Genomic DNA, 20,977 nt, shown 5'->3' with positions numbered 1-20,977 from the left:
TCTTGGAGTGGCCCTCCCATTAAAAATTATTGCCCACCCCTGCAATAGCATCTTGGTCTGACAGCACCCTGTGCTCAGATCCAAACATGTACGTATGGATTCTGCCCCACACCCTAAGCCCCCTAAGCCACTTCTCTAAGGGTATGTCTACACTACCCCGCTAGTTCGAACTAGCAGGGTAATGTAGGCATACCGCACTTGCAAATGAAGCCCGGGATTTGAATTTCCCGGGCTTCATTTGCATAAGCGGGGAGCCGCCATTTTTAAAACCCCGCTCGTTCGAACCCCGTGCAGCGCGGCTACATGGGGCACGAACTGGGTAGTTCGAACTAGGCTTCCTAGTTCGAACTACCGTTACTCCTCGTGGAATGAGGAGTAACGGTAGTTCGAACTAGGAAGCCTAGTTCGAACTACCTAGTTCGTGCCCCGTGTAGCCGCGCTGCACAGGGTTCGAACCAGCGGGGTTTTAAAAATGGCGGCTCCCCGCTTATGCAAATGAAGCCCGGGAAATTCAAATCCCAGGCTTCATTTGCAAGTGCGGTATGCCTACATTACCCTCCTAGTTCGAACTAGGAGGGTAGTGTAGACATACCCTAAGCAAGTGCAATATCCTCTATGATAAGAAAGACAATAAATGAATCAGCAGCACTGGAAAAAGGGGGAGACCCTTTCTCTGAGTGCTGCCCCAGAAGAGGCCCTCTCTGAGCCCTGTCAGCTGAGATCTTTGGAAGTCTACAGTCCTTGGCACTTGGAGATCAAGATACTGTCATCAAGGGATAGATTAAGACCAAACGTTGTGCATTTAAGTGCCTTTAGGTGGTTGTGCTTTTTTGTTCTTCTAGCAGCTACAGCCACAGTTGTGGCTCCGAGCTATCAGTGCTGCCTGTATCTCTCCACACACTAAACTGTATTCCCCAAATCTAGAAATATCCACATCAGCTCAACAGCTAAATGGCATCACAACTGGAAGGGCCACAGCACAAAGACCCAGGCCCCTGCAATACAGCAAGCCACTTCTAGCCATGGGGCACAGCTGCAACTGGCCCCCCATTCAGTTCTGGGGCAGTGCCACTTTGCACTGGCTGGCAGCTTATGTACTAGTTTTGTTCCTATTTCTTCCAACCACTTCCCTAAGACCTATTTCCTTCTGCCACACGGAGTGCAGGAAGCCAGATTCCAATCCAGCACCTGTGAGTGAGACCCACCTAAAAAAATACCCGTCATGAAACAGGAGACTTTCAGTTCCCAAATAAAATGTAAGGTTAGCGCCTCTCCCTACTAAGGTGCCCATCTCTTCTGGGAGACGGTTTTAGACCCTGAGCCACAGAGCACCCACAGAGTCAGCACATATGCTTGAGCGTCAGCTCATGTCCATGTGCCAGGGCCCCACAACTCAGTTTCAAAATGCTGCCAGGAGGCAAGTACCAAGGCACTAGTGCTGACAGCTACATGCTAGAGCATCTCTCAGCTGCTGCCTTCATTGGTCCTTCTTTGGCTAGTGGGATCCCTCCCAGTGCAGGGGGAGCAGAAGCGGTCTAGTGCAAGCTGCCACAGCGCTGGGTTTCCAAGGGAGGCTGCAAATGTACATCCAGCTGAGGAGGGGTCTTGAACCTGGCCCAGCTGTCGGGTGAGAAGCTACCCTCAGTTCTTGGCCGCACAGCTGGGCTTGCGGCTGAGTGCCTGTGAGTAGGGAGAGCTCCAGTCCCGGTGGAACACAGCTTCCAGCTCCTCCCGCAGGGTGAGCTGGGAGGCTCCTGGGGCAGCCTCACTCTGGTTAATGATCAGCCCCACCCCTGCAGTGTTGGTGAAGTAATCCTCTGACCAGTTCGAGGTGCCTGCCAGGAGAGGAGCAAAGGTCAGCTTGTGGGTAATCAACACTGACTTATTCAAGGGCCCCATCCTGGCTTCTGCTTTTCCTCTACTGTTACCCACTAAACTCCACTCCCCTCCCAGTTCTGAGGATAGGACCCAGGAGTCCTGGCTCCTAACATTCACTGGCCTTAAGATCTTGTAATTGTTCCCAGTGATGGCTTCCCTGGCCCCCTTGGTCCATGATTCCAGCCGCTGGGCTGATCCCTTACCCCCAGGTTAGGGAGGCACATACCAATGTAGGCCAGGCGGTCAGTCACCATGTACTTGTTGTGGTTGACACGGGAGAAAGGAATGAGTTTCTGCTTGGCTGATGCAGGGACAACAAAGAGTTTCTGAAAGAGACAAACACAAAGTCATCTCTGAGCCCTCAGGTCCAGCAGATCCCCTGGTATAGCCTACTACACAAGGTTTAGGTTAAGAAATAAGTACAAGTTAAGCTAAATTAAACCCAAAACCTCAATGTAGAGGACTATGAGAAACTGATGTTGCTAGTGTAAGGAAGTTAGAGATAAGGTGGAGGTACCGTGTTATGAGAAAGTTACACAACCTTGTTATTGTTATGTTGTGCTTACAACTAGTTTGACCAAGACTTATAATAAATGTTTTCTAGAATTGTAAATGCTTTATTAAAATGCTTTCTATATTTATGGAAAGGACATTAGTGCAGATGCTAATTTAAATAACATGTAAAGCAAAAGGCCAATAAAGAGATGGGGGGAATATAATTAAGGTAATGGACAGGTTAATGTTAATTAATATTGCAATAGATTATAAAAAGAGTAGTTTTGCTAAATTGCAAGACAGCTTCAATGAATGTTGAAAGGTACCATTAGTTCCAGGTTTATGAGGCTGTACTTCGCTCTGATGTCAGAGGACTGATCACTCACCGATACACTATTTCAGCTTTGGGCACCGATACACTATACTTCAAATGCCACAGCAGCACAGCTGCATCAATAGAGTTGCACCATTGTAGAGTTTCAGCAAAGATGCTATTATGCTGATGGAACCATAGGTGCTGGAACTGGAGGTGAGGGGGATGCTGTAGCTCGAAGTGGTTCCCATTATATACAGGATTTATAGTTTGATTCCATGGACCACAGCACCCCAACTATAAAAATTGTTCCAGCATCTCTGGATGGAATAGCTTCTTCCGTCGATATCATTAATCCACCTCCGTAAGAGGCTATGTTGATGGGAGAAACCCTCTTGTTGACATCACACTGTACATCAAGGGTTAGGTCAGTATAACCGCATCACTGGGGGTGTACATTTTTCACACCCGAGGAATGTAACGATAGCAATGTAAGGTTATAGTATAGACCTGGCCTAAGATTGTAGTATTGTGTAAGTAATAATAGTGTGTCTGGGCTTAACTAATGATTTTTCTTTTTTAACAACAAATAGTCTAGTAGCACCTAAAAGACTAAATAGTTACAAATTAAATAGCTCTTGTAACTATTAGTCTTTAAAGTGCTACTAGACTATTTGCTTTTGCCTGTTACAGACTAACTCGGCTACCTCTCTGAAGATTATTTACTCACTGTCTCTCTTTTTTTCTCTCCCCTCCACTTTTTTTCCTTCTTCCTCTTCCTCCCTCCTTCCCTTATTTATTCTTGGATCTGGACTTCCAACACTCCTGTCATCTGAAGAAGTGGGTTGTGCCCACAAAAGCTCATGATATCATCTATATGTTTTGTTAGTCTTTAAGGTGCTACTAGACTATTCATTGTTTTGTAAGTTTTTCCTGTTACACACTAATTCAGCTACCCCTCTGAAGCCTTTTTTTCTTTTTAAGAAAGTCTGGTTATGGCATTCAAAGTGTTACCTGGAGGTCTTCTGCTAAATACATTTTCTGTAACTGAAACTGAAAACTAAGCGGGGTTTTATTGTACCTTAGCTTTAACAACTTAATATTACCTGGGAACTTTTCAATACAAAGATTACAAAAAGATTGCCGGCAGATCTAGAGAAGTGATTATCTCCCTTTATTCGGCTCTGGTGAGGCTATCTGGAGTATTGCGACCAGTTCTGGGCCTCCCACTATAGAAAGAATGTGGACACATTGGAGAGGGTCCAGCGGAAGGCAACCAAAATGATTACGGGGTTGGAACACATGACCTACAAGGAGAGGTTGAGGGATTTGGGCTTATTTAGTCTGCAGAAGAGAAGAGCGAAGGGGGATTTGATAGCAGCCTTCAACTTCCTAAAGGGAGGTTCCAAAAAGGATGGAAATAGGCTATTCTCCGTAGTGACGGATGGAAGACCAAGGAGCAATGGTCCCAAGTTACAGTGAGGGAGGTCTAGGTTGGATATCAGGAAAAACTATTTCACTAAGAAGGTGGTGAATCACTGGAATGAGTTACTTAGGGAGGAGGTGGGATCTCAATCACTAAAGGTTTTTACGTCTTGGCTTGACAAAGCCGTGGCTGGGTTGATTTAGTTGAGATTGGTCCTGCTTTGGGCAGGGGGCTGGACTTGATGACCTCCTGAGGTCTCTTCCAGCCTTAGGATTCTATGCTTCTATGAAAAGATTATACAGATGGTCTGTGACCCCTGGCCAATGCAGGGCACTGATACAGAGGGAGCTCCCAACACAAAAGGCCTCTCCCCAAGTCCCCTTGCTTCCTACCAGCTGGCCCCTGGACTGAGTCATGGAGAGGAAAAGTCACTTCAGGTCCCAGCCATTCCCAGCCCCGGGAACTTCAGCCTCCTAATTCTGCCCCACTCCAGGACTCACCACTTCGATGGGGCAGCCTAGAGGCTCCTGGCTGAGGACACTGAGCGATTCCAGGAACAGGAACATGGACTGGTCCGAGTGCTGCCAGCAACTGATGAGCAATCTCACCTTCACACGCCTGTTGCAGGCAGCAGCGCGCAGTGCGTCATCAATGACTGGCCAAAACCTGGAGGGCAGCCCAAGGACAGTGGGTCAGGGGTTGGGACCCAACAGTTCCCTAGCCATCGCCCCCTAAATGCCCAGATCCTGGGCCCCAGCCCTCAAGCCACAGTCCCCCTGGCTCAGAGACCCCCATTTATCTTACTTTCTCCCCAGCCCAGCCCTAGATCATAGCCCATTGCTGTGTCCCATCCCCTGCCTTTGTCCAGCTCACCAGGAACAGCCCCCAACTTGCCCATCCCTAGCCATTAATCTGACATTGTGCCAGCCTGTGTCTGATCCTCTCTCTCTTCCCCACCCTCACTGTCTGCAGCTCCCAGGTTGTCCATACCACCAGCATCATGCAGGAGGGTAGCACGGGATTCCTGGCTAGGTCTAGAAGGGGCAGTGTGAGGGGAGCTGGCTGCCTGAACTCCACCTCCTGCCTGCACATCCTCTGGTTCCCACCTCTTGGGCTGGCAGAAGGTGCACTGGGGCACATAGTCCATCACTGAGATGTAGATAAAGGCCTGGGCATCCTGGATGGTGCTGACAATGGCCGTGAGGTCTGGGGTGCGGCCTGTGGAGCAGAGGGCGGGAGGAGAGCTCTGCAACCCAAACAAATACAGGTATAGAGACAGGCAGGTCATGTCAAAGCACAGAATCTAGGAGCCAAACCACATCAGGGTCAGGCTGTGTCACAGCACTGACTCTGGGGAGGGGGTAACAGGACCTCTCAGGGCAGAGAGAGGCCCCTGGAAAGGCAGCCATCTCCAGGGCTTGGATCCAGCCCCTGTGCCAAGATGCTGCCCCCTCCAGCAGTGCTAGCAGGCAATGGCTCCGCTGTGGGCACCAGAATGACAGAGGAGGTGTCAGGACCAGGAAACAGCCACGATGAGCCACTCAGCCTGACAGAGCCCATATGGACACTTACAGAGAGGTACAGTTCTGCACTGCTGCCACTGAGCTGCAGCTTCAGGGGGTGGGTTAGGCTGGACTGCGCGGAGACATAAGCCGGCCACGTCTTGGGGAGCGAGGCCCCCTGCCCTCCCAATGCCTGATACATGGTGAAGATCCGATGCAGGTCACTGGCCACACAGCTGCAGTTGTAGAGCACAGCACCCAGCTCCTTCACCTGCAAGACAAGGTGTTTGGGAACAGGGCGCAGCAAACGAGACATGGCCCCAACTCCAGCAGGAGACCCCGGCTGAACTGGAAACCTCAGGGACCCAGGAGAGTGAGTGAGGAGCCTGTGGAGAGCCAGCCTCACCATCCAATGCCCAGCTCCAGGCCTCACCCTGTCCTACAAGGACCCAGGAGAGTGAGCCCAGCCCCTGGGGGCACACCTCCCCTCTTCCCACCCTCCCCCTAGTGCCAGCCCCTGGGGGCACACCTCCCCTCTTCCCACCCTCCCCCTAGCGCCAGCCCCTGGGGGCACACCTCCCCTATTCCCACCCTCCCCCTAGCGCCAGCCCCTGGGGGCATACCTCCCCTCTTCCCACCCTCCCCCTAGCGCCAGTCCCTGGGGGCACACCATGCCTCCTCCCATAACCTTCCCTCTGTTCACCCCCTCCCCACTGTGGTACCTGCGTCAGTGAACGCCAGTCCATGTTGGCACTGCCAATGTAGATGTGCTTGCTATCCACCACCCAGAACTTGGTGTGCACAATCCCTCCAGTCAGGCTCTCCAACGCCACATACTTTATGTCTGCACCTGTGGGGAGCATCAGCAGAACAATGGCCATCACACAGAGATATCCCTTCCCACTCTCTCAGCCTTGCTATCCCAGCCCAGCTGGGTGGGGTCTTGTCTGCTCCTTTCCCAGGACTGACATTTCCCCATATACTACTAACCCTAGGCAAGCTTGCGGGGACTGTCCCAACCCATATGTTACCTTTGCTGGCCAATTCCTTGGTGTCCTGGTCTGACTTCTGAGGGCCATTCACAGCAATGCTCAGCTTGATGCCCCGAGACGGCAGGTCCCGCAGCTTCTCCAACACTTGCCTGCCCTGCAGGGAGCAGCATAAGTGTTACAGCTTAGCAATCACTTCCACCTCCCCCAGAACAGGAGCAGACCAGGGCTCCCTCTGCCTGCACTAAGCCAACCTGCCAGGATGAGGTTTCTTTCTCCTGCGTGTCTGAATCACGGAGTGTGAAGTAGAAAGCAGCGATGTCCACAGAATGGTTGGCTGCATCCAACAGATCCATCCAGGCCTGGAAAATGGGGAGGTGGCGGGGACTGGAGGGGCTGTAATCCAGGCCCACAGGGATGCTTTCCACTAGCACCAAACTGCAGCGGTCACAGAGGGAGAGCAGAGATGGGGGTTAAGAGACAGATACTTGAACAGTGGTACTGGGGGCATCAGTACTTACCAGAACAGAGACTAGAACGAAAGTCAGTTCCCCTTCACTCCAAGCATCTGCTAAGACAGAGGGAAAGCACAAGCCGTCTGCTACCATTGCAGCCTGTGCTGTCACCATGTGCTCCTGTTTGATTATCTACAGATCTGTGCTGTCACTAAGCCCTTGCTAATGCCCACCACTTCCATGTGACAGCCTGCCTCCCGCAAGATCCCTTACCTGCACTGTGAGCTGCATGCCTCCTCCGGGTCTCTCCACAGGATGGCTACATGACTCCAGGCCAGTTGCCACTGGCCCATAAGCCCCAGGACAGAGACAGGGCTGCTGTGCTCCCACAGGAACCAACCAGAGATGCCCAAGATGAGCAGGAAGGGAAGAAGGATGCAGCAGGTGGAGGAGAAAAAGAAATGCTAACAAGAAAGAGAATAGCACTTAGTGGGATCCCTGCCTCGGGCAGAAACTAACACAAAAAGGGACACCTCTCCAGGAGCCCCTTGGATAGGACAAAGCCTGGTTGAACCAGGTCTGTTCTCTTCCAAGTAGCAGAGTCCAGAATCTGGTGCTGCAGGAAAAGGTTGCTGCGCACCATGCTCTCATGGCAGGGACCATTCCAGCCAGCAATGATTGAGCCAATGATGCCCTCTCACACGCCCTGAGCCTGCTCCCAGCCAGTGTGAGAAGGCAACTCTGGGCTCTTACTTCCCTGCCTGTGACATTAGGGTACAGGTCTGAGGGGAGCTGCCATGACTGTTAGGCAATGGGGCAACTGTTTAAAGGGAGACTCCGCTTGGCACGCAATGGGGAGAGGCACTGGGACAAGGAAGGGAGCCTGGTACTACAACTAGACATGGAAAGGGAGCTCCGCACCTGGACTGCTCTGGCACTCCAGTGCAGAAGTGTGGCTCTTCCTTTACCTTGTTCTGCTTCCTTGGACTCTTAGGGCTGGGAGCTGGTGGCTTGAGTGCTGCAGTTTTTCTCCACATTGCCAAGCTCGATGTTCCAGAGGCAATGCTCTGCATCCTTGGAGTATCTGTCTCTGTCAGACCTGGTGTCCCAGGTGCCACGCTCCGCAGCTTGAAAGTTTCACTCTGCCCTCCAGGAGTGCTGATCTTCGTCCTGTCCTGCAATGTGGGGGCCTTACCCTGTAGTCTAGGTTGACTGCTGGTTGCCCCACCTTGCAGCCAGAGGGCAGTGCCCTGCAGCCTGGGGGTGTTGCTGGCTGCTTTGCCCTGCAGCCTGGGTGCTGTGAGCTCCATGACAGCAGTTGTCTCTGAGCCAGGCAGCGCAGTCTCCAGCACCTGTAGTTGGTCTCTCTCATCTCTGAACTCTTGCCAGTCCAGGTTTGGATTCTACAGTGGGAGACAGCCAAGCCAAAAGGCAATCCTTAACAGAGAGGCAGCTCCCACCCCCAAGCATTATCCCTCAGCTGCAAGCATAAGAATGAGCTAAAATGGCACTGAGCAGCAGAGGGGTTTTAGTTGGAGGGAGGAGGCTGCAGGGCCTGAGTCCTGGGATCAGCCACTATCTATACTAATAGTGATAGAATTGTAGCCGTGTTAGTCTGGTGTAGCTGAAACAAAAAACAGGACTATGTAGCACTTTAAAGACTAATCTTGCTACATAGTCTTGTTTTTTGTTTTATCTATACTAATGAGAGGGTTTGTTACCCAGCCACAGTGAGGCTGCTCCACTCTGCACCTACAGTGGGCTGGCTGGCATCGGCAGGAGCTTCTAATATGTGTATAACCCGTCTCATGGGAGGGCCAGACTGGATTCAGAGGACAGGGAATGGGATACAAGCCAGGACTCGCACTGCTAAAGTGCCCTGACTCTGATCCAGCCCCAAAGCGGAAGGACTGGCTGGCTAAGTCAGATGGGCCACAGGATAAGGGCCTTTCACTGCTGGGTGGCATCAGCTCCAATCCAGCCTCAGCACTGGGGGGAAACTAGTTGGCTCAGGAAGCTGGGGAATGGGACACAGTGTCTTTTCTCTCTAGGTGATGCTGGCTCTGATCCAGCCCCACCCACATCAGTAGTGACTGAAAGCCATTCTAAGTTGGTAGCTATTTGTTGACCCCAGTGCATCAGGCAGATGTCCCAGTACAACTATTGCTGACTGCGGGCAGCCTCAGCACAGCACATCCCTCTCACCATTGGGGGGATCCACGAGGGCTGAAGCAGAGGGGCTAGAGAAGGAAGAGAACACACTACCGCTTTCTCTCCTGAGCTCTCATTTAAGGTGGGGAAAAGCTCCTCCTCTTCTTCATCCTCCTCTGAGATCTGCAGCCTCTTCAGCCTCACACAGGGTGACTGGAAGGAAAACAGAAATAGCCAGATATCAGCTCTGCAGTTCTCACAGCCCATGAGAGTCTCTGCATGGGGCTAATGGAGCCAGCGGACCATCAGGGTAGGTCTGATCAAACCTCTGATCCCGGTGAAACACTTGGAGGGCTAAGCCAACCAGTAACACCTTGGGAGAAGGAGGGAAGGGATGACCCCAGACCCAGACATACAAACCAGAGTGACTCACCAAGGGGGCATCTTGGTCTAGAGCTGCCCACCCACTGCTTCTGGAAGGCTCCACCCTTGCTGCTTGCTTCTTGGAGAGGCCTCTCTTCATTGCAGTCCTGGTGGGTTCATCCTTTAGCGGGAGTAGTGGAGGCTCCCTGGCTAATACTGGCAAGGGCTCCATGGCTGGTCCAGCTGAGGGCTTCATGGCTGGCACGAGGGTAGGGTTGCTGGCCGGAGTGGGTGATGGATCCCGGGTTAGCGTGAAATGTAGTTTATGAGCCTTGATACTTGCCCGGGGCTGCAGGATAAGGGGAATGCCCCCTCCCTCAGAACTGGTCTCTTCTCTCAGGACCTGTAGAGGAGTATGGGGCCCTGGTTAATATTCCACTCTCAGGTAGAGCAGGAGCTGGACACTGACACTGGGAGGACTGCTGAGCTACCTACATCCGCAGGCTCAATTTCATCATTAGAGGTTACAAATTAACAAAGGATTGTAATTTACAGTCCTGTCAATCTTCATGCCATTTGGCACTTTGCCTAAAGCCTCAGCTCCTGGAATCCTGTGATTCTGTAAGAATTGCAGCTTGCTCTTTAAAAAAGAGTGTTTCTAACCTTGATTTTGATCTGAGGAAGTGGGTCTGGCCCACGAAAGCTCATCATCTAATAAACCATCTTGTTAGTCTTTAAAGTGCTACATTGTCCTGCATTTTGCTTCAACTACCCCAGACTAACACGGCTACATTTCTATCACTATTCTAACCTTCATGATTGCAAAGGAAAGCTTGAAAGCATGGCCTAGATGTGCCCCTAACAGTCCCTAGAAGTGAGCCTGGTATGACCCTAAAGGCTCAAATGAAAAAGAATATACATTTTTTCTTGTTTTTAAATGTCATTATTTCTTGGGGCCAGTCACAAGTGAACTGATCCTTTACTGAGGAGGAGGGGCTGAGTCTCACCAGTGCTAAATTTAGCCTACTTCCCCAGGTGATGGGAATGACACCAGGGGACTTTGATGACAGCATGTACCTAGAAACCAGGTTGAGGAACATAAGGGCAGTCACTGAGCAGGGGTGCCATCTCAGATTTTGGTGGGGTGAGGGCAACCTGTGCTTGCCATGATGGGGGGAAGGGTGAGAGCATGAGAGTAGACTAAGGGTACGTCTAGACTACATGCCTCTGTCACCAGAGGCATGTAGATTAGGATACCAGACATAGTAAAATGAAGCAGCGATTTAAATAATCGCCGCTTCATTTAAATTTACATGGCTGCCGCGCTGAGCCGACAAACAGCTGATCAGCTGTTTGTCGGCTCAGCGCGATAGTCTGGACGCGCGGGTGGCAACATTAAAGGTATTTGTCGACCACCCAGGTATACCTCATTCCAGGAGGCATACCTGGGTGGTCGACAAATACCTTTGATGTTGACACCCACGCGTCCAGACTATCGCGCTGAGCCGACAAACAGCTGATCAGCTGTTTGTCGGCTCAGCGTGGCAGCCATGTAAATTTAAATGAAGCGGCGATTATTTAAATCGCTGCTTCATTTTACTATGTCTGGTAGCCTAATCTACATGCCTCTGGCGACAGAGGCATGTAGTCTAGACATACCCTAAGAGCCTTAATATTTTAATATATATTCTTACTTTGTTACTAACTGCAGAGAGTAACAGGACTCCTGGACTCTATCTCAGCTCTGGAAGGGTGGTGGGGTCTAGTGGGTTACATCAGGGGACAGCTATATTTGGGCTTTATATAAGAACACCAGAATAGCCATACCGGGTCAGACCAATGGTCCATCTAGCCCACTATCCTGTCCAACAGCGGCCGATGCCAAGTGCATCAGAAGACATGAACAGAAGAGGCAAATCTTCAAATGATACATCCCATGTCGCCTATTCTCAGCTTCTGGCAAACAGAAGCTAGGGGCACCATTCCTTTCCATTCTGGCTAGTATCCTCCTTGAACTTATTTTGTTCTTGTTGGAACCCTGTTGTAGTTTGAGCCTTTCCATCACCTCCTGGCAAAGAGTTCCACAGGCTGACAGTGAAGAAATTATTTGTTTTGTTTGTTTTAAATCTGCTGCCAATATATTTAATTGGGTGAGCTTCTTGTGTTGTTAGTGAAGGAGTAAATAACATTTCCTTATTCTATTTTTCCACACCATTCATGATTTTCTAGACCTCCAACAGATCTCCCCATCCTTTAGTCATTTCTTTTCCAAGATGAAAAGTCCCTTTCTCGTTAAGATCTCCTCACATGGAAGCTGTTCCTTACCCCTAATAATTTCTGTTGTCCTTTCTGTATCTTTTCCAAATCCAATATAACTTTTTAAAGATTGGGTGACCTCCTCCATGCAGTATTCAAGATATGGACATACCATAACTAGGGATGTGAAAAAGCATTTTTTTGTAAACGTTTGGCCACTGAAATTTTCAGCAATTACACATTTGCATGTGGAGGGAAGGAGGCAGCTACACAGAAGCTGGTGCGCACGGGGAGCCAACTTTTAAGCTGGCTCCCTGAGAGCACTGGCTTCCATGGAGCCACCTGTCCCTTCCTTCCAGCACTGCTGCCTCAAGCATGGAGTCAGTGGGCGGGGTTAAGGGCAGGCAGGAGCCAGTTTTCGAGATGGAGCCACCTGCCCCACCCCACACACTGCTGTTTCAAATACATAGGCAGGAGCCAGTCTCATGGGGAACTGGCTTTTAAGCTTGCCTCCCCACCCCATGCTCCTGTTTCTGTATCAGTAGCAGCAGAATGAGGGGACAGGCAGCCAGATCCCTACATGTATCGGCTCCCATTCACCTCTCCCCATGCTATTCTCTCTGATGCAAAGGCAGCAGCTCAAGGGGGCAAGCAGCCTCCGAGGAGCCGGTGCTCACAGGGAGACTGCTTAAAAGCCAGCTCCCCATAAGCACCAGCTCCCACCTGCTCCCCCACCCTGCACTGCTGCCTCTGATACAGTGCTTTGCAGAAAAGCGTCTGTGCCAATCTAGACGCTCTTTTCCGCAAATGCTTTTAACGGAAAAACTTTTCTGTTAAAAGCATTTGCGGAAAATCATGCCAGTCTACATGTAGCCCAGCTGTCAGATTGTTTGATGTGAGATTGAAGATAAAATGAGAAAGTGGCAGGGCCTGAAGCCAGACTGTAACCCTACTACCTGGTCTGCATCCTGAATGGTTAATATTTTGGGTGTTGTCCAATACTGGATTTACAACAGTGAGATCTTGTGCCTCAGGGTAACAAATCATGAAAGAGGGTACTTAAACCTCTCTCCTAATGGTGTTGGGTGTGAGACTCCCTTCAAAGTACCTCAAGTCCCAGGTGAGAAATTGTCCTTTCAAGTTATTCTTGGCAGAGGGGTGTTTTCTTAGTAAGATGAACTTTGATCACTTTTTGCTGTTGATTTTTTTTTCCTCTTAAAACTTCACCCCTAGTTCACCTGCAGGCACAAGAAGAGCAGGCTCTACAGGCACAAGAAGAGCAGATGGTTTTGTGACAACAAGTGGCAAGGAAGTGAAACCTGACTGAGCAGGGAGGGGGTTTTATTGAGGCTGTTGAAAACCCACAGTGGATTGCTGATGCTTCTTTCACTCCAACATTATGGGTTAGAGGGAACTCTAACGGGGCATAAGGAAGCAGTGCAATAGTGGATAGATCACTAGATTACAGTCAAGTCTTGGGTCTGCCAAAGACTTGTTTGTGGGTAAATCTGTTTCCCCTCCCAGCCTTTTCTAGTTACAGCACGAAGTTCTCCATGGTAGGGAGTAGTTCTTACTGTGTGTTGATAAAGCACCTGTTTCTGCAGAGCCCTAATCTTGACTGGAGTCCAGACAATAGTATGTCATAGATATAAGGGCTGGAAGGTACTGGCTTCCTGCATAGCACAAGCCAGCAAACCTTATACAGTAGTTCCTGCCTCAAGTCCAGAACTAGAGCTAGCAGGAAATTTTGGCCCAAAAATGTTAAAACTCCAACTGATCCTGAAAAGCTATTATGTTTAATGAATTTCCTGCTTTGTCAAGGAAGATAGATAGGTTTGGAAGTTGCTGAAGTATCCCACTTTCAAAACTAAGTTCATGTACACTAAAAAAAGTTGGAAGAAGAAAGTCACAGTTCTCAGAAGGAAACTATAACGCAAAGCAAAAAACAGTTAACGACTATGGCCTGATCCACAACCTGTTGAAAGTTGAAAATTCTCAAAATAATTTCTCAGTCAACTGTACCCCATAACTTCTAGTTGTGCAAAAGCAGAACTCCTAGAAAGATGACCCAAGCAAAATGTAAAGGTTATAGATGATGAGCAGTTCATGATGATGCTGGGCAAATTGTTCAGATGGGCAGAGTGGAGAGAAAAGGGGGGGACCCTCACAGGTTTTTTATATCAGAAATGATAAGACACAAAAACCTGTAGGAGAACATTTTAACCTACTTGGGCACTCATTAATGGATTTACCAATAGCCATTCTTCTACAAAGGAATTTCAAAAATCAACTACAGAGAAAGACTGCAGAATTGGCCTTCCTATGCAAATTTGGCACACTCACTCATGGCTTTGAACAAAGACATGAACTGGATGATAGGATTGTTAAATATCGGTGAATTGAATAGTCAAGTAACCTCACAAATTATCGGTTAGTCTACTACAGTATTCTATAGTCCCTGGGAGAGGGGTCAGCAGCATGTGCACCTCACTCCTAAGGAGCCCCCTGCCATTCCATGCTGCTGCCTCTGTATCAGAGGGGGAGGGGGAGAGGGGAGAGGATCTGAGCTCCTGGACCCAGTTTGAGCCATAACTGAGCCCGGCTGCCTGCATGGCTCCTAATACACTTTAAAAACACAGCAGGGGGAGGGCCCGAACCCAGGACTCAGCTGGGCTGCCTGCTTGGTTCATAATACATTTTAAATGCAGAGCCATAGCAGGGGTAGGTCCTGGACGCATCGCAAGCCGAGACTGAGCAGGGCTGCTAGCCAGCCTGCTAAAAAATTTACTGGCAGTGGTAGAGGGGGAAAATGTGTGTAGTAGTCTATAGCATTAACCTATAAGCTTTTGCTTATCAGTTAACTGACTACACTATTACATCCCTACTGGATGAGCCACTATAAAACCTGCTTTCCTTACATTCAACACCCAATTGACATCAAAAGCTAATTATGAGACACTTCCAACCCACTTAATTAGCCTCATTAGTATGGGCACTACAATTGACAGGTATGCCCCCTTTTTCTGTAATAAATTGTGAGGGGTCTCCCTTTTCTCTCCAGTCTGCTCAACTGAGGAAGTGGGTTTTGCTCACAAAAGCTCATTATAGCATAAATAGATTTGTTAGCCTCTAAGGTGCTACAGGACTACTCCTTATTTTTTAAAGTTACAGACTAACACTGGCTACCCCTCTAAAACTGTTGAAAGCGAGTCTCTTTCAGTTTGAGTCACTTTTTTAGTCTGAGGGTCTTCAGCTCCCACCCACTGCCTTTGACAGCTGAACTAAAGAGCCCTCTGCTGTTAGAACTCCCCTCTCTACGGTTACAGATTGTCGTCAAGTCACCTCCGCTTTTTCTTGGATTAATAAATAACTGCCTGCAGCAAGAGCCTGGTCTGCACCTAAAACTTAGCTTGATCTAGCGGCCGCCCCCGGGCCTGTGAAACCTCACAGCCCGAGAGACACAGATACGCGGACCAAAGCCTTGGACCAGACACCGCCAGGTGACAGACGGAGCCCTTCGGGGGAGCCGCAGCACGCGGGGATGCCCCAGCCGGGGAGCTGCACCCCTGCCGTCGTAGCGTCGGCCGACGCAGCCTTCATCAGCTTGGCTCTCTCGCCCCCCGCTGCACTCGGCCAGCGCAGCCCACACCCGGGACCCTGCTCCGTGCCTCGCCCGCCGGGCGGTAGCAGGCTGGCCGGGGGAACCGGGGGTCGGGGCTCTCGCCGTCTCGCGCTACTGAGCGCCAGCTTGCTCCGGGCGCGGTGCCTGCCCCGCCGCCCTTTCAACCCAGTGAGGGGCCGGGGCCGCCCTGCCCGACCCGCTGGGCTCCCCGCTCTCACCGGCTCCTCCGCGCCGCCCTGCGCCAGGCGCACGGAGCGCCTCACGGGAGTCCCCGCTCGCGGCGCCCCCCGTCTCCTCATGCCGGGCGATTGGCGCGGAACGAAGAGGCGGGCGCGGTTCCCGCGCACGTTGACATTCAAACCCCGGGGCTGGTTTGAAATGACAGCGGGCGGGGGGCAGGCCAGGGCCCGCGGCTCCCCCTGGCGGCGAACCCCGGCGCTCTGGGGGCCAGGCGGCGCCTCTCGGCCAGCGCAGCCAGGGAGGGGCCGGGACACGCGCCGGGCCCAACGAGTGGCCAGGGACAAGCGAAGGGAGGAGCGCAGCGAGCAAACAAACCCACCCCCCTCCCCCAGCGAAACTATGCCCGCGTCGCTCACACTGCCCCCTTCACGCACACGCCTCTCCGTGGGTACTGTGGAGACCGAAGTCCCTCCCCCTTACGCGAAATGATTAATTCACCAATCAGCAGTCGGGATCAGTGGAGTGACACAACGCATTGACCAATCAATGGGAAGGATCGGTTCTGACACTAGCTCGTTGAGCTGTCTGGAAGTCGGAGGGATGAGCTGGCTGGAAATCGGCCAGTCAGCAAGCGGAGCGTGAGCGTGACAGCAGATAGGAAACCAATCAACAGACGGATCGCATTGAGTGACGGGTGTTTTAAACTATGGAGAGAAATGGGGATTGAATGACAGCGGCCGATATCCAATCTCCGGGGGACACTGGAGAGTGACAGAGATCCCCAGCCAATCAAGCATCAGAGATGGGAGAAGGGGCAAAGGCTGGCAGCATGGGGCGGGAGTAGGCGGATCCCTTCAGGCCGCGGCTTTGTGGTGAGTGGGGATATGGGGGGCAAGGGGCAAAGAATCTCCTGAGCCGGGATTAGCCGCCCGCGCCGCTCCCCTCACGCGGACCAGAACCGGCCCTGGCCCCGCGCACGCGATCTCCGGCCCCGCTCCCCTCACGCGGGACCAGAACCGGCCCCACTACCCCCGACTTAGGCCGGCCCCAGCCCCCTAAACCGGGATTCGCAACCCCCATCATCCTCCCCCGCCTGAGCGCCCCGCTCGGAGCAGCCCTGGCCTGATCTCCCTCCCCTGGGATCCCCGAGTGCCCCTCACGCACCACGGGGGCGGAAAGCAACCACCTAGCCCAGTTTCTCTGTCCCAGTCCCCTCCCTAGAGCCGGGACCCCCTCGCCAACCCTCCTCCCTCCCAGGTTCTCTCTCTGCAGGTTCCTCTCCCACCTCAGGCTCACGTAGAAGGGGACACCCAGAGCCACGTTACCGCACACCTCCCCTGGAAGCATGGGGGACACCTGCCCTAGAGAACTGCCACGAGCGGGGAATAAGGGGGGTTATTAGCTTCCAGCTCTAACGTGGGTAGGGCAGGTGGGCCCCTGCCTAGCGGATGACAGGAGCAGGGGCCACTAGCTATTGTGTCCGCTGGAGGAGGAAGACGACAAGTGTGGATAGAAGGCAATTTGTGGGGGGAGAAGGGTATAGAGGCTCAACATGAGATAAGAGGGTTCACAATGGGGCAGACTGGAGAGGACCAAGGGGTTAGATAATGAAAGATGCAAGGCAAGGGGTGCCCCACAGCCCATGAGGTAAAGAAGTGCAGGCTGAGGCAGCAAGGGGACAGATAAAGCATGAGATTTAGGGGCTCATGGGACTGTCTGGAGGGGAGCAGATGTTTCCTCAGCCCCTCCAGCTTAAAGTAACACTTATGATCTTTCCTTCCTCCCCTCTGCCCAAGGGATTCAAGGCTATGCCCACTCCTGCTCTGTCCTCTTAAGAGCCTTCAGCATGGAGTTCCCTGACCACAGTAAGCACTTGCTGCAGAGCCTGCGAGAGCAGCGACACCAAGGCTTCCTCTGTGACTGCACAATCATGGTGGGCAGTACCCAGTTCCTAGCACACAGGGCCGTGCTGGCCTCCTGCAGCACTTTCTTTCACATGTTCTACAAGGAGCGGCTGGACAAGCTGGACCTAGTCTGCATCAATAATGAGATTGTCACAGCACCAGCCTTTGGGCTCCTGCTGGAGTTCATGTACCAGGGTACACTTGCCTTCAATGACACTCCAGTAGAGGATGTGCTGGCAGCTGCCAGCTACCTGCACATGAATGACATTGTCAAGGTATGCAAGAAGAAGCTTCAGGCACGGGCACTAGCGGAGGCTGACAGTACTAAGAAGGAGGAGGACTCCCCAGCCAGCTCTGAGTTCCTGCCTAGCACCTCCAAGTGCCAGCTTCAGAGCCCTGATATCTTGCCACCACCTCTGCACCGGTGTGAGGCAGGAAAGAACAAGAAAGAGGAGTGGAAGAACAATCCCTTGGAGAAAGCAGGCCCTCCACAGCCTCCTGCACCAACTGCAGACATGGCCGATACTACCCAACCAGGAATGGAGGGTGACTCACCCCGTGGACCTGTCTTGGGCAGGCCTCTCCCCCCAGCCTCTGCAGATGTCTCCCTACCCAGCCCCAGCAGCTCCACTGAAACCATCCCCCATAGCTACTTCCCCCCAGGCAATGTGTCAGAGGCTCCATCCAGCCTGGAAACCATCCCTGAGAACTTAACTGTGGAGCCACGGGTGGGCAGCTTAGATGGCTTTTACCCCAAGGAGCTGGACAGGGGCCCCATCAAAGTGAAGGTGGAAGCCATTGTGATCTCTGATGAGGAGCCCGACACAGTGGAGCAGCTGGAGAGGCGGAGCATGGAGATGAGGATGGAGAGCATTTTCCAGAGGCCCACAGTGGAGGTGGGGCCAGCTGGGGGCTGCAGCCGACACCCCAATGGCTTTGAGGAGCCCAGTGGCATGGAGGAGGTATCCTCAGAGGGTGGCTTCCTTCCACAAGAACATCTTCCCTACCACATGATCCCAGTGCCAGGTGGACAGGGCTACTCCAGCATGGTGACACCACCACTGCATGAGCAGATGTACCTGCCAGAGTACGAGGCACACCCCAACTTCGGTATCTTCACTGAGGATGTTCCCACCTGCAAGACATGTGGCAAGACCTTCTCCTGCTCCTACACACTGCGACGCCATGCCACTGTGCACACACGTGAGCGCCCCTATGAGTGCCGCTACTGTATGCGCAGCTATACCCAGTCTGGGGACCTGTATAGGCATATTCGCAAGGCCCACAATGAAGATCTGGCAGCCAAGCGCTGCAAACAGGATGTGGAGAACCCCTCGTAGTGAACCCCGCTGTGCCCCACTTGGGGATTTAGGACAGGCCGGACTTCTCGAAACCATAGGGGAAGCCTTTGGATTCTCTCCTGTAGAGATGGGTTGGATGTATGGTGAGGCCCCCCTGGATGCTAGCATGGAACTTTGAACTCTAATCAGGAGCCACAGCAACCATCAGCACAGGGACCTCATTGCAAATCAGGAGCTGCTCTGGTTCATACCCTTGATTAGTTGTCTTCCTACCCAAACCACATGTAAGACCTCTGTCCCTGCCTGAAGGAGTCACTGTCATTTCTTATACAGGGTAGTTCTGTTCTGGGCACACTACACTGGCCTTTCCAGTTTGGACTGCTGCCAGCTTTGTAAATAGTTTGGAAACAGCTGTGTTGATCAGAATAATTTAAACTATCCAGAGAACACTTTCACATATATTTATGCTCAGAGTAGGCTGCAGCAGCTGGGAGCTCAGGCCCAGGACAGCATCTGACTATCAAGGGTTATTATTGCTCTGGACAGAAGCGCTGTACAGAGGGGGGTTTAAGAGTGATTGCTTCAGTGAGTTTGAGCAGACACACATCCTTCACTTTCCCTTCCTGCCATCCACTCCTTCTGGTGGTTCTTGTTAATCTTGGTAGGGCTAATTCTGCCCAGATAATTCCTCCTTGAAGGTTATTCTCATTCCACACAGTCCCCCTTAGACAAAGGCTCCCTGCTGTTAGGGTTTTATTTTTAAGCAAATCATGACTTATCAAGAGAAGTAAAGTTAGTTTTAAAAAATGGTTTCCCCACCGATAGGAGTGGCCCTTTCAGCTCCTCTCCCCCCACAAATGAGCTACCAGGGAATCCAGGAAGCCACCCAACATCCCAAAAGATTAAATTTCCAGCAGCTATGGGGCTTTAGAGACAACTAGCCCTTCTGCAAAGTACCCAAGAAGGGACAAAAAGGTTCTAGTGGGTTATTTGCAGGGGATGGTTTATATGTGTATTGCTAACTGGGGTCTTTGGTTATCAGGGCAAATTGATAGAAAGCACCTAAAGCCAGGAAACCAAAACCCTGATAGGGGCCCAGGCCAAGAGTTTCGGATTCCCATTGTTGTTTCCTATGGCAACATTCGGACTCTCAACTGTTCCAAACCACCCCATGGCCCTAGGTAGCTGCTCTTTAAGCTAACGTTGTCCCTGCCAGTCACTACAGCTCTCTCTTCAAACACTGCCCTCCACAGTGAATGCAGCAGGGTTCCTGCTCACTCCACGGGGAGGAAGCGTCTCAGCACGCTGAAGTGCTGCTAAACGGTCCTCATATTTATGCTACCAAACCCAACAGCGCAGTCACCTTTTATCTGATTCATTGTTTGATCGTCTAAATATAAAGCAGAGTGAAAGTACTCATTTCTGTACAAAGCTGGGAGTTAGGGGTCATGGCCTAGGATGTGAGTTCAATAGTAAAACTAGCACCAGGTGCTTCCGCTGTCTGTGCTGTGGTCTCTTCTCTCTAGCACATTTTGGGTCATGACGGGTCAGCTCTGCTGCAGTCCCAGCCTCTGGCGCAGGCCAGCAAGTCCTGTGTTTATCCACAGGACAGGCTATAGCAATGCAAACTGCACAACTCACTCCTATAGTGGAGGAGGGATTTCAGTGTTTGTGGCTCTCACCTTTATGATACAGCCAGTCTGTCTGAGGCAATCCTCCTGGTTAGACGGTCAGTTAGCCACTACCACTCTGGAATGGGGTAAGAGCAGGTGAACAGCACCAAGCCTCTGTATCTCTGACTGATGGGAGCTGGTGGAGGCAGTAACCTCTAGTTTATGGAATGCTGCTAATAATGGCAGGATCATGAGAAGAATGAGGGGGGCAGTATGTGTATGGATCAGTTGAGCATAGAGAGAAGACAGATAGGCTTCTGGCTAGGTCCAGAGAAGAGCCCTCCCTCCCCACCAAGCCAATTTCCAATGGAATTTCCAACTTCAAACTGCTGTATACCTATTTGCATTAGCTAGGCTCCAGAAGTAGCACAGGAAGATCACACTGGTGCCACGGAAAGGGGCCTCCTCGGTGCTTTGTGCTATGGGCAGAACTCCCACCTAGCTGAGAATGAATTTGTAGGAAAAAATA

The 20,977-nt window shown here is 51.5% G+C and overlaps 2 protein-coding genes across 2 annotated transcripts; one reads left to right on the top strand and one right to left on the bottom strand.

Annotated features, from left to right (window-relative positions):
* Positions 1-962: 962 nt before the first annotated feature.
* On the bottom strand, positions 963-15,991 carry LOC102463517 (5'-3' exonuclease PLD3-like). Its single transcript, XM_075939306.1, has 13 exons — positions 15,669-15,991; positions 9,643-9,975; positions 9,324-9,422; positions 8,027-8,461; positions 7,332-7,522; positions 6,858-7,041; positions 6,646-6,760; positions 6,337-6,464; positions 5,685-5,885; positions 5,219-5,358; positions 4,613-4,778; positions 2,105-2,204; positions 963-1,835 (listed from the first exon to the last, which is right to left on the bottom strand). The coding sequence occupies exons 1-13, from the start codon at positions 15,747-15,749 to the stop codon at positions 1,642-1,644; spliced, it is 2,367 nt and encodes a 788-aa protein (XP_075795421.1). The 5' UTR covers positions 15,750-15,991; the 3' UTR covers positions 963-1,641.
* A 373-nt stretch (positions 15,992-16,364) lies between these two features.
* ZBTB3 (zinc finger and BTB domain containing 3) lies at positions 16,365-20,326 on the top strand. The gene is made up of 2 exons (XM_014568742.3): positions 16,365-16,502; positions 17,427-20,326. Exon 2 carries the CDS (start codon positions 17,477-17,479, stop codon positions 18,872-18,874), a length of 1,398 nt encoding a protein of 465 aa, XP_014424228.1. The 5' UTR covers positions 16,365-16,502; positions 17,427-17,476; the 3' UTR covers positions 18,875-20,326.
* The last annotated feature ends 651 nt before the right edge of the window (positions 20,327-20,977 follow it).

This window comes from Pelodiscus sinensis, chromosome 11 (genome assembly GCF_049634645.1).
Source record: "Pelodiscus sinensis isolate JC-2024 chromosome 11, ASM4963464v1, whole genome shotgun sequence".
Classification (NCBI taxonomy): Eukaryota; Metazoa; Chordata; order Testudines; family Trionychidae; genus Pelodiscus; species Pelodiscus sinensis.
The sequence above is the reverse complement of the archived record's forward strand: the minus strand, read 5'-3'. Positions and strand labels throughout refer to the sequence as shown.

Coding starts and splice junctions, on each gene's coding strand:
- LOC102463517 (XM_075939306.1), bottom strand. CDS start 15,749: ATGAGGAGACGGGGGGCGCCGCGAGCGGGGACTCCCGTGAGGCGCTCC. Junction 7,042..7,331: donor GCATGCAGCTCACAGTGCAG/GTAAGGGATCTT, acceptor TGACCGCTGCAG/TTTGGTGCTAGTGGAAAGCA. Junction 2,205..4,612: donor TAGGCTGCCCCATCGAAGTG/GTGAGTCCTGGA, acceptor TGTCTCTTTCAG/AAACTCTTTGTTGTCCCTGC.
- ZBTB3 (XM_014568742.3), top strand. CDS start 17,477: ATGGAGTTCCCTGACCACAGTAAGCACTTGCTGCAGAGCCTGCGAGAG.